This window comes from Quercus robur, chromosome 12 (assembly GCF_932294415.1).
Source record: "Quercus robur chromosome 12, dhQueRobu3.1, whole genome shotgun sequence".
NCBI classification, from domain to species: Eukaryota; Viridiplantae; Streptophyta; class Magnoliopsida; order Fagales; family Fagaceae; genus Quercus; species Quercus robur.
This window is the reverse complement of record NC_065545.1, coordinates 22,761,774-22,779,550: the sequence shown is the minus strand read 5'-3', so window position 1 is coordinate 22,779,550 and position 17,777 is coordinate 22,761,774. Positions and strand designations below refer to the sequence as shown.

Below are 17,777 nucleotides of genomic sequence, written 5' to 3'. Positions count from 1 at the left end.
TTAGGAGGAAATTTCAAGGTTGGGAAGAAAAACTCCTCTCCCAAGCAGGTAGAGAAATCCTTATTAAGGCAGTGGTCCAAGCAATACTTACATATACTATGAACTGCTTCAAGCTTCCTGTTGGTTTGTGCAACGAGATTGAGGGTCTTATTCACAAATTTTGGTGGGGACAACGAGGTGATAAGAGGAAAATCCATTGGGTTAGACGGGAGGAGCTTTGCAACAATGCTCTTCTAGCCAGGCAAGTTTGGAGATTACTCCAAAACAAAAGCTCTCTTTTCTATAGAATCTTTAAAACCAAGTTATTCTCCAATTGCTCAATCATGGATAGACATGGCAAAACGGGTCAGAATTTTCTGACCCGACCCGACCCGACCCGAAAAATACCCGACCCGAACCCGATTTTTTTGACCCGAAGCAAAAACGGGTTGACCCGTGACCCGACCCGTGTTTTGTGTGGGTCAACCCGACCCGACCCGCGACCCGACCTGAACCCGAACCATTTTTTTAAAACTTTTTTTTTTTGGTAAAAAAAATAGTGAAATTAAGACAATATTGGTTTAATTGTTTATTGTGAGTTTTAAGGAAATAATTGATACATTTACATAACTGCATGCAAATTAATTGAAAAATAAATGGTTGAGCATTCTGTAATGAGTAAATATTTTTAGATATCAAATAGCAAAGTACATGCCAAGATAATCTGGTTACAGTAAAGTTAAAAACAAATTTAAAATTGTAGATATGTATGAGACACATTCACGAGTGTGAAAATAGTAAAGCCAAAGTATCAAATTAGCATAAATTATGAATGCTTAGATCTATTTTTTAACAATTTATGTTCAAAATAAACGGCTTTTCAAAATAAATTATGATATTTCTTAAAGTGTGTGCTGCTTAACAATGATATGATCTTCATAAAAGAGACTAGGTATAAATAAGTAAGCAATCAAACTTTAATGTATATCTTAAATTGAAATAGAGTGTCAATCACAATTGATAATAGATTATAAAATTAATTTTTAAAATTGTAACTTTCTTATATGTTTTTATTCTTTATCAAATGAGTTATCCAATAAGTCATTTGTAATTTTTTTTTTTTTTTGGAATGTTGATATTGTGTAAAAATAAAACTTGTATATTTGTTTTACTTATCTTTGTATTGTTTTGTTTTAGATAGCAATGTTAGGATTTGTATAATTTTAAAATTATTGAATAAATATTAATAAGTTTAATTGAGTTTATTCTTGATATAAGTAGTGAATGCAAAATAATGCATTTTACATCAAGTAAGATGTTGCATAACTATCCAAATGGCAAATACATATTGTTTTCTTTATAAAAAAAATAAAAAATAAAAAAAAATAAAAAATAAAAAATTTCATATGAAAAATACGGGTCAACCCGACCCAACCCGACCCGACCCGCAACCCGATTGACCCGAACCCGATTTCAACCCGCTTAAAATGACCCGTTTTTGACCCGTGACCCGTTTGACCAGTGACCCGATTGACCCGACCCGAACCCGACCCGACCCGCCCGTTTTGCCATGTCTAATCATGGAGGCAGTTGATTCCCAATCAGGCTCTTACACTTGGAATAGTATTTTAAAAGGCAAAGAAGTGCTTAGAGAAGGGATGAGATGAAGAGTGGGCACTGGCACTAGCATCCGGGTCTAGTATGACCCTTGGTTGCCCTCAGAATTCCTACCACTTATATCCTCTCCAATCTTACCCGAGATGGAAGATGCTCAAGTAAGTTCTCTGATTAATCCTATCACTAATCAATGGGATTCTAATTTGTTGCGGGCCTGTTTTCTTCCACGAGATATTTCCTTAATCGAATCCATCCCTTTGAGCTCTAACCTGATTAAAGATAAACTCTTTTGGCCTTTTACTCCCTCAGGATTGTATACTGTTAAATCTGGATACAAGTTTCTTTATAAATCTCAAAGCATTGATGACCAGGCATACCAATCCGAGGAGAATGTCTTATGGAAGAAAATCTGGGGCTTGGTAGTTCAACCCAAAATCCAGAACTTCCTGTGAAGAGCAGTGAAAAACTTTTTCCCAACAAAGTGCAATCTAAAGTGACGAATGATAATTAACGATGATAGCTGTGATCACTACAAAAATGCTAATGAAGATATGGTTCCTGCTCTTTGGTCTTGTTCCCAGTTATCACCGATTTGGAATCATGATACTTGTGGGCAATTCCGCTCTCGCATGGTTTTTCAAAGCCTCAAAGACTTAACAAAATTCATCATTGAGAAAGGCTTAAATTTAGAGTTTTCAACGACAGTGTGGATGGTGTGGTCTCGCATAAACTTGTTGCGAACTAGGTCCAAGCCCTTCCTGATTCAATAGGTACTCCTAGAGGTTCAGACATTGCAATCCTCTTTTGTCTGATCTACTCCTCCAAAACCACCAGACTCGAGCAGCCAAGTTCCTCATCATATGGTTTGGAAACCTCCTCCTTGGCCTATGATCAAAGTGAACTTCGATGGATTGGTGTTTAGGGAGAATAATTCTGCAGGTGCTGGAGTGGTTATCCAAGATGACAAAGGGCTCGTTGTTGCCTCCATGTCCGACTTGTATCTGCTGCCGTACTCACCAAGTGCATTTGAAATCATTGCAGCAACTAAGGCACTCAGATTTGCTCTTGATATAGGTCTTTCATCCATTGTTTTAGAGGGAGACTCGAAGACAACAATTAAAGCTATTCAGAGTAATGTTCCATCGATGTCTGAGTTTGGTAATCTGATTGAGGATGCCAAACTACTTGTAAATCAGTTTGCAATAGTGGAGTTTAGCCATATCAGGAGGCAGGGTAATAGTGTCACACATAACATTACTAGACATGCTAGATATGTAGCGAGTTTGCTGTGTGGATTGAAGATATTCCTCCACACCTTTCTACTGTAATTTTGGCAGAGTCAGCTAGGGATGGCAATGGGGCAGGGCGGGGCCGACGGATGGGGTCTTCGTCCCCGCCCCGTATGATTTTGTCTTGCCCCATCCCCGCCCCGCATGACGGGGAAAACTTTCTCACCCCATCCCCGCCCCTTGGGGCCCCGCGAAGCCCTGCCCCACCTCGTAAAACTCTACTTTTTGTTAATTTGCTCTACAACTGGTACAATTTTTTTAATGAAACCTATTTCATTAATAAAAATATACTTAAAATTACAACTAAATTTATCCAATCAAATCAAATCAATTTTTAGAAAAAATTGAATAATATATCCAAGTGTTTAACAAGACAATCATATAAAATAAAATAAAAAAATCTCATAGTATAACACATAACAAAATAAAGGCAAAGAACCACATTGGGTAGAATAAAATAAGCTAATATTGATATGGTTATTTAAGATCTAAAAAATTTACAATTATAACCCTTAGCAATGCGGGGCGGAGCGGGGACGGGGAGGGGCAAAGCGGGGTGGGTCTAAAAAGTTTAAACCCATCCTCGCCCCGCCCGTGATGCGGGGCTAAAATCTTGCCCCATCCCTGCCCCACCACCTTTGCGGGGTGGGGAAAAGCCGCGCGGGGAGAAACGAGGAGGGGCGGGTTAAGCGGGACGGGGAAAAATTGCCATCCCTAGAGTTAGTCATTCCTACTTAATAACAATTACAGTGTTCTTTCTAATAAAATAAAAATAAAAAGAAAGAAAAAAAGAAAGTGATAGCTCAATGATAGTGACATCTTTTTTAATGCCTCATGTAGGAGTTTGGACCTTACCTCTTCTTCCCCCACTATCTACCCATCAAAAATATTATTTTAGTCCCCTAGTCACTTAACAAAGTTTAATTTTGTCTATAAACTATTGATTTTGCTTATAAATTATTGATTTTGTCAATTTAATCCCTAATATTTTAAAATTTTCCAATAATATATACTTGTATGCCCCGGATCCACCTCCTGTTGAAATTACACTAATGGATAATTACATATTACCTACCTCTAATTAAACAATTTGTTATGTCATTGTAGCATATTTGGAGCAAAAAGGGAGGCTAAACTTTTAAATTTTGATTTATATTTATAGGATTCTATTAATGGATGCGGTAGTTGTTTAGAAAATATTTTTAGAATTTTTATGGGGAAAAAAAGTGTTGATACTCATTTTCGCGACACATTTCTGAAAGCTCAATTCAACCAAGCTTGACTTCCTCATGGGCTCAATTCATGTATTATATTATGTTTTATTCTTTTAAGCATGACCCAAGCCCATGTGACTTATTGGGGGAAATTAAGGAAATGTGATTTGGAGGGTATGAGTCAGTTTCTTTCGAACTTTTTGCATGAGCCCAACTCATGTATGCTACCAAGTGAGTAAGGGACACTAGTAGTACCTCAGGCTCATGGAGGAGATCTTGTACCTAAAATTTCACGCTAAAAGAGCTTTTATGTTCTAGTTGACTATAAATCAAAATTTCTGCCTGAACCCATTTTTTTCTTTAAAAATAATTAGCTCTCATTGGCCAACTCCAATTGCTAGCCCTCACTTAGGTGAGCCTCCCAAGAGTCTAAAACAACTATAAATGAGGAGCCAATGGGTGCTTAGTCAAATCTTTCCCAAATTATTCATAATGCAAGCTAACTCTTTTACCCAACTAAAACAAATCTAAACCAAACATCAACTTAGCACCTTGGAGGTTCATAGCCTCATCTTTTAGCCTAAAAACCAGTCACGTTTTACTCTTGGAGCAACACCCCAAGCTCAATACAAGAATCTCTCTTCAGCTAAAAAACCAATAAACCACGTTTTACCCACAGAGTTGAAATTTTAGAACAAAAGCCCACTCAGCCAGGAGATATTCTCACAATTCTGAAACTTAGTGATGGAAATATGGGTACAAGGAAACCTTTCCTCTCTTCCTCACGACCTCTCTCAATATCCTCTTCTTGCTGACTTTGAGTCGAAGTTTCAGACCTATGTACTTTTTCTGCATTTTCTTGTATTTTAGTTATGGCGTTTTGATTTCTCTCTTGTTATAGCACCATTAGCCTTTATTCATTATACATTTGGAATTTTGGGCTTGATTCTCCACAAATAAAACATTTCTAAAAAACCCAATGAGAGATTTGGGCTAATCTCATATTTTGGGTCATTGTCGCTAAAACGTCCCCGACAAAAAGCAACTAATTTTTTTGACAATTTTTTAAATTTCTCATAAAAGTAGTCTCAAAATTTTTCTAAAATAATTTATTAACAAATATCTTAACAACACCCATTAATCAGATCTTTATTTATAATGTATTATTTATTTTGAATTTGTTGAAATTTGCATATCAATGACAACCTAGTTGAGTATGACGTTTAGCTTTTGGATCACTTTCACGACATTCTTTAAGTCATTGATTCCAAAATTATTTTACATAAATTAATCTCAACTCTTCAATTTGCGTTTTGAATTTTTTTTTCATCTGTGTAAAAACCATAAGGACGTTTGCCTTAATTTGTGATTTGTGTGTTACTGGTGATACCAATGCAAACTCATCACTTTGATCAATTACTATTTGGTATTGTAAGTTCACATTTATTGTTATTGTTAGTCCTTTCATTCTATTAAAAAAGCTGCCCGTTAATAATGACAAAATTTAAACTTATAGGACCAAAATGATTATAAAAAATTTAAATAAATAAATAAAAGTGAGAGAAACTTCTAGGACCAATGTTACAATTGACAAAACTTAAAGAGTGTTTCAATTTTTAAAAAGAGATTTTAATAGTTTTTTAGTATTAAACAAATCTATTTTTTAATAGTTATCAAGAATTATGGACGGAATGATTAATGGTGATACTAATGCAAATATATAATTTTCACCTCACACAAAGTTTGGCTACAACTTCACTCAATATTATTTTTATTTGATATAAATTTTAACAAATTTACTATTATATTAAATTTTCTTCTTATATTATTTATGCTTGCAAAATTTTCAAAAAATCAAAGATGAATAACTATGTTATCAATCAAATGTTTAAATTTCAAGTTTTGTAGTCTAAAATTATGCAATAATAAATAAGTTTATGGATTGAATAGTAAATAACATCTGGTTGACACAAAATTTGACATACGTACGTGTTAAGGACATGAAAAAATGTAATTTGACAATTAAATTTTCAAAATATGTAATTATATTAATTTTTTGGCTAAAATGCAAAACTCACCATCTATGTTTTATCAAATTTCATTTTAGTCTTCTAATTTTGCTTTCGTTCAATTAAAACTTTTCCACCAACTTTTGTTATATGTTATAGTTAATTTTTCAATTTTTAAAAATTTTCTTCAAATTTTTCAAATAAAAAAAATCAATTAATAATTGAAAAATATTTTCCAGATTTTGTTTTTCAAAAACTTTTAATAAAAATGTCTTAATTGAATAGATCTGAAACTTTGAAGAGTGAAATGAACAAAAGCAAAGTTAAAGAACTAAAATATATTCTAGAGAAACTTAAAAGATGAATTTTGCATTTTATCCTAATTTATTAGTGAAAGTTGCAGCTAAAGACTACAATCAAGTTTGTAACTCCTGTTACCTTAATATGTTAAAATTACATAGAGAGCATGGTGTAATCAATCAACTTAATTGCATTCTAATAGAATTACTCAATTGAGTTCTCTCTTCCTCACTCTCTAGCATCTCATCCGGATAAATTTTGTTAAGCCTAAATCCCTCAATCATGACATGGCACCACATGTATCTTTAAATTCATAACACAAGCTCATAAAAACGAAATCTGAACCATGAAACCCTTTCCAGTTGCATCAAAATAAAGAGGATTAGCTAATCAAAAAATAAATAAATTAAGAGGATTAGACTTAAAAAGGATCAATCCTACCAACCTTATCTACCATATCAAGGTCCACGGGTCTACTAGAGACTTTGGGTCCCTATTCCACTGAATAAAAAATTTAACCAATTTACCATAAAATTAAAGGAGGCCATTCACTGGGGTAAGGAAAGAAATTACTCAAAAATTGAAAAGGTAAATTACTGTTACATTACAATTCCAAATCCGTGCACAACACAATACAACTACATCCCCCTTTAATTTCAAGCAGAAAAAACCGCCTCAACAATAGCATGCTTCTTCTTAGGGTACCCCATGCCTAGGAGGTGACTGAGATACACCTTCCCATCCTTCACAGTCGCGGATGTGGCCAATCGATGCTTAGGCCCGGAGAATGTTGCTGCAATGGAAGCCGTCTCCCACCCGTCAGAGCTCTCCACTAATCTCGCAGTAGTCCCTGCAACTACAAGCTTGGTTGGAGAGACTAATTCCAAACCATCCCCAAATGTCAATGGCCCTCCAACCACCTTGACCAACTTAACTTCCTCTCCACTTGCTAAATCAATCTTAAACAAATTGCCACTAAATGTATGGATTACGATCAAATAACCATCTGGATGGTAAACAATTCCATTAAGTCCAACCAAGTTTTTGTACCACTCCTTTGGAGTGAAGAGTGGGTTTTTAATGATAGATAGGAACTGGCCATCAACCCCAACCTTCCAAAGTTTACCACCTTGTGCATCAGTGACATATGCATTGCCTTCTGCATCAACTGCTACATCATCCGCAAAAGATTTCCCATCACCTACATGCACGCATTAAAGAGATTGGAACTACTGATGAGAAAAGAAATTATGATTTTACTACATATATATAACTGACCAATTTGAGCTCGAAACTCCCTGTAAAACTCTTGTGCCCACATCCAAAAATAGAGATATTTACATCTATGGAAAATTCTTAGGTACTTCTGGAGCACTAAGAAATGGTGTTTCCTCCTCTCACATTTATGATAGACCTTACTATGAATTTAATGAATAAACCCCACTAAGAATGTGAGAGAAGAAAGCAAGCAGGATTCTTTGTGCTCTGAAAGCACCTAAAAATTACACTCACATCCTTTTTTTTTTTTTTTAGATAAAAAATTGGCAATATGATAACATTTAGACATGATCCGTGAAAAATGGTTTCATTGTTTGCAAAAAAAAATTATAAATAGCAGTAATTACTATATTAAACTCCAAGAAAAGCTACTGATACATTAGCATCGAAAGTCCAAAAACATCACAAGACTAATGCTTTTATCATTTTGCCTTTCAGGGCTAATAATGCCGTTCAAACAAACGAATCATAGATATGAATGTGTCCGAGGGTTGCATATACGCACGTCTTCAAGGACCCGCCACTCAAGAAAAGATCAGTCTTCACTCTTCAGTGTGTACTCGGTAATTCCACAAATCCATTCATATTACTTACCAAATACTACTAGAATACAAACGCGTTCATTATTTCAATTTTATTGGTTATGTCCGTTTTGACTTCTCACTCATTCAGAAGAACCACCTCACCTACCGTTTTGTTTTTCTTAGTAAAGCTATCAAAAAAAAAACAAAAAAACAAGTCCTTAATAAATTTACCACTGCTGAGATAAGCTTATATTTGATCCCATATTTGTTTTTGGGTTGACATGTATTTTAATCATGTAATAACTTATTTATCGATTTATTTTAATAATATAATTTGTTTTCTTTTCTTAAATAATAAAATAATTTAGTAATGAACCGTTTAAATGAAAATTTTATGGGAAAAAGAAAACTAACAATTGATTTTACAAGTTTAATAAACTTACCGCTGGAGATAAGCTCCTTTTTTTTTTAGTTTTTATTACAATTTTTCATAAATTGATATTAAAATTTCTTTAAATGATAAATTAATAAATACTTAAACATCCATTAAGTAGACCTTATTTAAAATAATCTTCTTAACCCAAAAATAAAAAATAAAAATTGATTGGAATACAAAAAAGAGTCATCCTAGAATTTATTGCTTTTTTTTTGAAATCACAACAACATAGGAAAATAGAGGAAAAAATGTTGGTCTGAAATTGAAGTGATAAAATATACTGTAGTAAAAGTTGTGGGACAGGTCAGGAACAAATAAACAAACAAGTGGCAGCAAGGAAATAATAGCATCGTATGCGACAAACAAGAAAAATACAAAGATATTCTTTTTTTTTTTTTTTTTTTTTTTTTGTGAGAACACAACCCTAAGAATAGTAGTAACTTACTTGGAGCACTCAGGTGGGTGAGAAATAATCGCTGCCACGTGGACAAATCATAGGCGGCGAGAGCGCCATACTTGTTCCCAATGACATCGGCGGAGACTACTAAGAGACGATTCCTCTGATGGTCAACGACGATACCGAGGGACCCATTTCCGGCCAAGTCAACGTCTTTGATGACGGTGAGCTCCTCCAACACGGTCACGGTGGAGTCATCACCGCCTTTGGGAAGAGAGAGCTGGGCCACACCACCCTCCAGGAAAGAGACGAGGAATCGACTGTTGAGATGGTCCCACTTGGCACACTCGCGGAACCAGCCGGAGCTGTGGTAGTGGTACACGTGGGTTGGAGGGGTGGCGAGCTCGAGAGAGATGAGGTAGGCGATGGGTATGGCTGAGAGGAGGAAGAGAAGGAACACAAACTTGGTGGAGCAAATAGCCATTAGACCCTGTCACACAGAGAGAGAGAGAGAGAGAGTGTCTACTATGGGATATGATCGAGTCTGTGACTTTGTGTGTATAGGACTTGGGAGTTGGAAACTTGGTTATAGTCTTATAGATGTGTTTATGAAAGTTTGGTAGTTGTCTTTTTTTGATTGATTGAGAGAAATGAGAAATATAGGTGAGGGTTAGGAGATGCTTTGTTGAAGAGAATGATAAAATGAATGACTAGTGCTATTTTTCTCTAAAAAATTAATCTAGGTCCATCCCTTTATTATTTTTTTGAAATTAAAAATTTTTTTGGCTAAAAAAAAAAAATATATATATATATATATATTTTTTTTTTTTTGGGCTAAAAATATGTTGTTGGAAAGCTAAAAAGTTGACTTTTGGTGTAATGAGATCCATTTTAAGAGCAAAAATAAGCTAAAAAGTAATCTAAGCTAATTTTTTTGTGGAATTTCAAAAGCAACCTAAGTTTTTGAATATTTTATTTTCTTTAAGAAAAAAAAAGAATATTTTATTGTATACAAAATTAAAAATCGCTATACCAAAAAAAAAAAATTTCTTGGGATTATATAAGAACCACTATCAAATATCAAGGTGAAACTACACTATTAGTTCCTGAAATTTACCTTATAAACACAATTGGTCCTCTAAGTTTTAAATGAGCACTATTAATTCCTCATGTTTAAAAAATATGCACGATTAGTCCTTTTATTAACTATGGTTAGTGTTAATATTTATGTGACTAACAAAATAGTGACATGACATTTATTTAGTTGATGAGGCATTTTTTAAATTAGAATATTATAAAATTGAATTTACACATCATAAACCCATAAATTTGAATTTACACATCAAAAACCCATAAGATTTTTTATGGTGGGCATGATGTATCGAGTCGTGTTATGTGGGTTGACAAAGACTTCGTAGTCCACTACAATGGCTTCGATTTGGGTTGAAGGGTGGTAGGCTGTGAAGTTTTTCTAAACCCATGTGGAGGGGAAGGACTTGCTTTTGGGGTTGAAAACTGTGACTTTGATTCCAAATCCAGATTAGGCTTTGAGAATTGCCAGGTCAGTATCGAATACCTTGACTAGGTTTAAAGGCCAAAATTGGCAATTAACTCCAATTGCCAAACTATATAGTTAGTAGGCAACGTTTCAAAACTATATTTTTAACTAACATCTCAAATTTAAAAGACTCAATTTAGGACTTGTAAATCGAGTCTCAAAGACTCAGTTTCTATGTTCTGATTTGATGTTTTTCCACGTGGCATCCACCTGGTACTCAAGTATTAAAGGCTCGAGTTATATCTCGACCCTTTGAGCGTCGATTTTTGTTTTCTGAGAATGACGTGGTTTATCCATATGGAAGCCACCTGGAAACCAAGTCTCTAAGACTCGATTTCATAAAGGGCTGATTCAAAATTAAACAATCACAGACACTCTCACGCCTCTCTCACTCACCCTCTCCACTCTCACTCAGCCTCCACCCTCATGCACCCTCTCCACTTTCACTCAGTCTCCACTCTCACGCACCTCCACTCTCACGAGCTTCTCCAATTCTTTCAAGTGTGCTTTTCTTCTCCTAAACCCACTTTTGAAGTACATTTTCTTCGCACCAACTTCAGTTGTTTTTCTTATTGTGTGATTTTTTTCATGTGGGTTTCTCTGCGTTTGTCTGCATGTAAAATGTTGTTTGTTTGTTTGTTTGTTTGTTTTTTTTTTTTTTTTTTTTTTTTTTTTTTTTTTTTTTTTTTAGGTTGGGTTTTACAGAATCATAACATTTGGTATTGTGTGTTTTGTTTTGTTTTACTTATATTTCTATTGTTGATAAAGAGTGTAGGAGAATGTGTAATTTTTGATTGATATTGCTATTGGGTCCATCTCTTTTACTCTTTTTTTTTTTTCCTTATGTTTTTGTTTCTTATCATTTGGATTTCTCACATTCATGGTTTTGGCAGGAGTATCAATTTCATAATTTTAGTATTTTTTTTTCTTTATTTCATAAATATTTGATTGATACTGATTGGTCACCATATATAGTGTCTGTTGTATCCTTCTCTAGTTTCAAATCATTTTACCTATTCATACCCTTCATTGTAAGTTCTATGTCATAGTTTTCCTGTTAAATTGCTTATATATTTATGCAATTCGATTAGTCACTATTTTGTGAAGATTATACCATGTAAGAACATTTGGATTGCTTGTTTTTGTTTTCTGTTTGTACCGAAAGAGAAAGTCAAGAAAAGTTTGTTTCTGCACTAGTTCACCCTAGAATTTTAATTTTCATGCCCACTAGCTCACATGACAGATTATACGTATGCATTTTTTTTTTTTTTTTTTAATGGCGTTGGATTAGAAGGAACTAGCCAGTCTTACACTAACTGCATTTTCTAAGTTAAATGTGATACAGGGTGACTTTTGTATGTGAGATGTTATATATATTTGGTTTATGAACTAATAAAGTAGCGTCATTGACAGTTGGTATCTAGTTCTTCCTTTGAACACTCTAACCTATCATAAGGAGATTGCAATATTTTAAAGCTGAATGTTACAGTTTTTCACCTAGTGTAGATCAAGTAAAAATTATGGTTGCCAAATATAAAATGGAGTCCTAGATCATCAGTTCATAGAAACCATCATATGTCCCCTCAAAATCTTGACATGCTTATCTAGGATCTAATCCTAAACAACTCTTGTAGCTGCAATTAAGCATTGCTACACTTCACCCAAGGTTTAGGCTCTATAAAAAGGAGTCTTACAATCTTGCAAGTGCTTGCAGCAATTCGGAGAGCTCTCAGTGGTATAAGATAATTTTTGGTCAAGAATTTGGTTTATATATGCTCATTCTCCTAAAAAGGAACCTGTGAAAGATAATAAGTATATTAAGCTATATTTTTGGAAGCATATTACTAGTTTCTATCATGTTAAGCTTAGTAAAATATAGAGATCATAATTTCAAACTTATTGCTTATCATTCTTATGCAGTATGGCTACTGCAAATGCTGGACAAATTGACCGTGCAAAGCTTGGACCCATTGACGATTCGGAGTTGACTTTGCAGGCCAAATATTAGTCAGAAGATATTTGGAATGGGCAAGTAAAACATAACACTAAAACCATTTGTGTTGTTCTAAACTATATCCTTCTTATGGTACCCCATTTAATTCATAGAATGTACACACACCTGCTGTCATATAATAATCCATGGTTCTGTTCTGTGCAGGATCCGGGGTCCCTTACCTGCCGCAGCAGTAGTGAAAAGTTCACCAATCTAGAGCCAATAGTAGACGACCGAGTCGTTGACATCATTAAAGGACTTGGTTTAGAGGGACTCCTCAAGACCTTGAGTAGAGAGATTGACCATGGGCTGATAATGGCCTTAGTGGAGCGATGGTGACCTGAGACTCACACCTTTCACATGCCACATGATGAGGTCACCATCACATTGTAGGATGTGGAGGTTCTTCTCGGGCTTCCTATTGATGTAAGGCTATAACAGGGAGCACGTAGAAAGAATGGCGGCATGTGTGTCAGGACTTCCTTGGGTTTGAACCTATAAATGATGATACAAAGGTGCTTATTGGCTAGAGGATTGTCATCAAACGACTTTTGGAGCAAGTTTTTGGTCTGCCTAATGCTGAAAAGGATCAGCTGCGTAAGTACGCACAAGGCTACATCCTATCGCTATTGGACATCCTAGCTCTACTGGGAGACACAATCTTCATAGACAAATCCAGTGATAGGGTGCATCTAATGTGGGTGTAGCAGTTGGAAGACCTTCGCAACCCACGAAGGTACAGTTGGGAAAGTGCTTGCTTTGCATGGTTGTACAGAGAGTTATGTAGGGCAAGCAATAAGACAGCCAGTCAGATTGGTGGGTGCTTGCTATTGGTCCAGTATTGGGCATGGGTCAGGTTCCCATTTTTGTGCCCAAGAGTTGAGCATGGCCCGCCAATAGGTGATTATGGTCCTCTAGTGCGTGGTCCACTGTCCCTGAAGTAAGTCTCTACCTCATACACATCATATACATTGTGTGATCATTACCTAAGCCCATAATCATGTAATTTGATTTTATTTATTTATTTTAAAGGCTTCTAGGAATTATTTAAGTCAATATTAAAAAAATTTAAACAAAGGTTCAATATATATGATTAGGTTAATATACTCTAATTTTGTGTCAAGTTTCCTAAATTATATTTCAAATTCACTCAAAGCAATTTGTATCAAATACCCCTCTCCAAATTTTCTTTATGAAAATATTGTAAGGTTGAATTTAATCAACCATCTTGTTGGCTTTATTCCGTGCCAAATTTGCTTGTAATTCAGCATTTAGAAACCCTGTATTTAGGTGAGAATCATCTAAGGGTAGTGTGTGAGAGAGTGTGAAGAAAAGCTCAAGATTGTGCACTCATCAAGGGACTCGCGACTGGATCTCATGGCTTGCTTGCGGCTTGCAAGTCGCCAAAGGATGCACACAAGTGAAGCATGCAGAGGAGCTGAAAAATCATGCCAACTAAAGCACTACAGGACAAAAAGTCTAGTCTGGCCATTCAGTTAGCTCACGGCTTGGACTCGCGACTCAATCAAGTCGCAAGGCCAAGTCGCCAGTCCACTCTGTTTGGGAAAAACTGACTCTTTGCATTCCATACACACACCAATATAAATACCTCTTATACCCACGAAATGTAGAAAGCTTCCAGAGAGAAATTTTGAGAGAGAAACCCTAGAGGAAAACAAGATTGACTCATCCACAATCTTTACATAGTGACTCTTCAAATTCCACAACTCTCACCCTCTCCATTGTTACATTCTTAAGAGGTTCTTTAGCCAAATCCTTTTCTCACCATACCCATATCTATGAGAAGGCTTTTTGGTGCTTTAGGAAGCAATTCGGTAGTGACCAATTGATATTGGTTGATGTTATGGGCTATAGCAGAATCTGGTAAGCTAGAAAAGACAAAGGTTCGGCGTAACCTCGTTGAAACAAGAAGCTTGGAGGGCTTAGGTACACTGGGTAGATTAGGCTTGGAGGTCCTTCTGCTATTCATGTATCCCAACTTCATTTTCTAGTGGATTATTAACCGCTTGGAGGGCGGCGGAGAAGTTTTACGCCGAGGGCTTCGATTTCCTCTTCGATAACACATCGTTGTGTTGTCCTTGTGTTTGCATCTTTCTTCCCTTAATCTTTGCCATTTAATTTCTACTATGGATGTGATTTCATTTGGTTTAGAGTGTTTATCAATTCTGTTATAAGCTTATATTCATTTTTTGCACATACATTATTTGATATTAAGCTTGAATTGGTAATTTGTAATTTGGAGGCCTAAACGTTCATAGTGTTTTATACGCTAATTGAACATTCAAATATACACATGTATTTGGCCCTTTTTTTTTAGTACCATGTATTTGTTATTTACTGTGCTGTCAAGCTCATCCCATTCCCCTTTTAAAATGAGGAGTTGGAGTACAGATTTTATGTAAGAAGACATTGGTGGCAACTGTATGAAGAAAAGACAATAAAAAGACATAAGGACTATTTCTTACAATAAAAAGACATAGTGATATTATTAATTGAGTAAAAATTTATAAGATTATCTTAGTAGTTTTATGTGATTACAATATAGTTTTAATCATAAGATTATCTTAGTAGGAAAGTTGTAGATATTGATCTCTTGTTCTTGATTGTAGGTGGTTGTAGGTCCCAAACAAGAAAAACAGGCTCGCCCACATCTTCATGGACAGGTATTGCAAGCAAATAACTTTAATGCTGCCAGGCCAGGTATAAAAATGCCTTGTTTTACATGTTTAGGAATAAGATATAGGTTTAGTGAACTTTGAAATATAAACATTGTTGCCTAATGTGTTGCCTATTTGTTTTTTGGCTGTTATAGTTGGTGTGGTAGCCGTATGAAGCTGAATTAGAGGACCTTCCGACGTGGTGCATTGCAAGGAGGGCAGTGTGGATGGCAATGGTGCCACTTGTATGTTTCCACCTAGTAGAGAAACATACACTGGATCATATCGTTCGTCAATTTGGGATGATCCAAGAAATTTCTAGTGATGTTGACACTAATACAATGCTTCATGGGATTGATTTGAGGGGGAAGGTCAACGTCGATTGGACGCAGAAACATGCTGGGCATATCATCGAATGGGGTAATTGCCTTGAACAACGTTATGAAGCAATACCTGGTGATATGCCTCCACATCATGCGTACTTCGACTAGTTCCATAGGGTAACTCGGAGGTTCATCGATCGCGGGGGTGCTAAATTGATTCTAATGGTAACTTCTCCATGTCTTCTACATCTTACCGTACTTCTTAAAATGATACCACTGTTTAGAGAACATGATATATATGGTCCAATGTCTTCTTAGCATGAAACCTCCCTTTTAAAGTTGTTGTCTAGTTAAGATTCCTTATAGAGAACTTTGTTGATTTAAAAATCTAATTTGAGATGCTCTAAGCTCATATTTCCTGTTTCAACCTTTAGAGTTATGCTATATATATATATATATATATAAGCTGAAAATGGTTTTTATTTTTTCCTTTTTCTTAGTCACAATCCTAATAATGATGCATTAACCAGCAAAGTCTACCTGTGGTATCAATCATATAGGGCTATTTAGCCCTTTCAAAAGAAAGATAGGTCACTCTTAGGCCATTTCTTATTAATTGCTATACTTGTTAGGATTAGTGCCCTTAAATCCTATTGTAAGATGCAATGTATGATATTATGTATGTTGTTATGTATGACATTATGTATGACTTAATGTTATGATTAATGAAGCTTCTTTATTATTATCTAAAATAATGGTAACATGAATATTCAGACATTATCATGTAGTCTATGAGATGCATAGTATGTGATTTATGTGATTTAGTCGCAGAAGATATAGATCATAAGTTCTTTATAAATTCAGAATTTTGGTTCATAGTCGGTGATGAAATTAGGCATTTCATCTGCGAAGACTATAACATATCAACTAAGACGATTTGTCTTGATCATAGAAGTGGAGACTTCTAGTTGATATGTTTTAAGAGTTAAGACATATTGAACTGAACCGTTATGAGATTTATTATTCTCCTAATGACTATCAAATGAATAATAAATCTCACGACTTCTATTTGCATGAACTCTTAATCCTGAGAGAATAATAGACCTGATCATGGAGTGTAGGTTGTTTTGATATATCAGGAGTGAAATCTAAAGTAACGGTCAAAACCTCAGTATGTTGGGCAGCCACATTTGGTGTCGATGGAACATATACTTTCAAGATGGAATTCATAGTCTCTTAATAGAGATATAAAATATTCCATTGAGATAAGTTTAATGAGTTTAGTTATTCAGAGAGTTAGGCCTAAGCATTTTAGTAAGAAATTAATGAAGTATATATTTATGAAATTGAATTGTATAAATATATGATGAATAACTTAAAGGATTAAACCAGGTACTCAAGGATTAAGATGTAGTAATCTTCAAAGTGGCAGTCTGCATTCATGACTTTATATTGCTACGAATATTTTATGAAAGGGTTGCATGTATAATAAAGTATTGGGATATAATTTATTAATAAGACCTAGAGTGCAATTATATTTATATTGTGGTATTAAATATAATTAATGGTAACTTTAGACTTGTCAAGAATTGACAGAAAAGCTCAAGGCCCATTGGAGCTAGTGTCTTATTGGTCCCTTTTGGTCCCACTCCAAGCCACACACTAAAGCCCAATGGGAAAGACCCAATAGGCCAGCCTAATTAGATAATCAGTTAGTTATAAAGGGGAAAACATACATAATTTTTTATAAGAGAGACATCATTGTGAAATGGTGTGTATGTGTGAGTGAAGCCACTCGATTATTCTCCCTTGGAAACTGATTGAGAGACCACACTTCTTGGATGTAAAGTGAAATTGGAGTGAAGATTAAAATTCTATATTGCTACGAATATTTTATGAAGGGGTTGCATGTATAATAAAGTCTTGAGATATAATTTATTAATAAGGCCTAGAGTGCAATTATATTTATATAGTGGTATTAAATATAATTAATGGTAACTTTGAACTTGTCAAGAGTTGACAGAAAAGCCCAAGCCAACGCAAAATCAGAGCCCTACCTCCAAAATGCAGACAACGCTCTACCGTTCGCCCACACGCAAATCGCAGCTCAATGGCTTAACGGCTCCACCTTCTCCGGCACCTCCAGTTCTATATTTGTCGGCCCCACCATTTGATTATCTCT

The 17,777-nt window shown here is 35.2% G+C and overlaps 1 protein-coding gene across 1 annotated transcript; it reads right to left on the bottom strand.

Moving 5' to 3' along the window:
• Window positions 1-6,960: 6,960 nt before the first annotated feature.
• On the bottom strand, window positions 6,961-9,740 carry LOC126708883 (uncharacterized). Its single transcript, XM_050408876.1, has 2 exons — window positions 9,092-9,740; window positions 6,961-7,609 (listed from the first exon to the last, which is right to left on the bottom strand). Exons 1-2 carry the CDS (start codon window positions 9,525-9,527, stop codon window positions 7,065-7,067), a joined length of 981 nt encoding a protein of 326 aa, XP_050264833.1. The 5' UTR covers window positions 9,528-9,740; the 3' UTR covers window positions 6,961-7,064.
• Window positions 9,741-17,777: the final 8,037 nt, after the last annotated feature.

Bases quoted from the DNA above. Each gene is read 5' to 3' on its own strand.
- LOC126708883 (XM_050408876.1), bottom strand. From the start codon at position 9,527: ATGGCTATTTGCTCCACCAAGTTTGTGTTCCTTCTCTTCCTCCTCTCA. The intron at 7,610-9,091 runs GTAAGTTACTAC...GCGTGCATGTAG, and splicing joins CACCCACCTGAGTGCTCCAA to GTGATGGGAAATCTTTTGCG.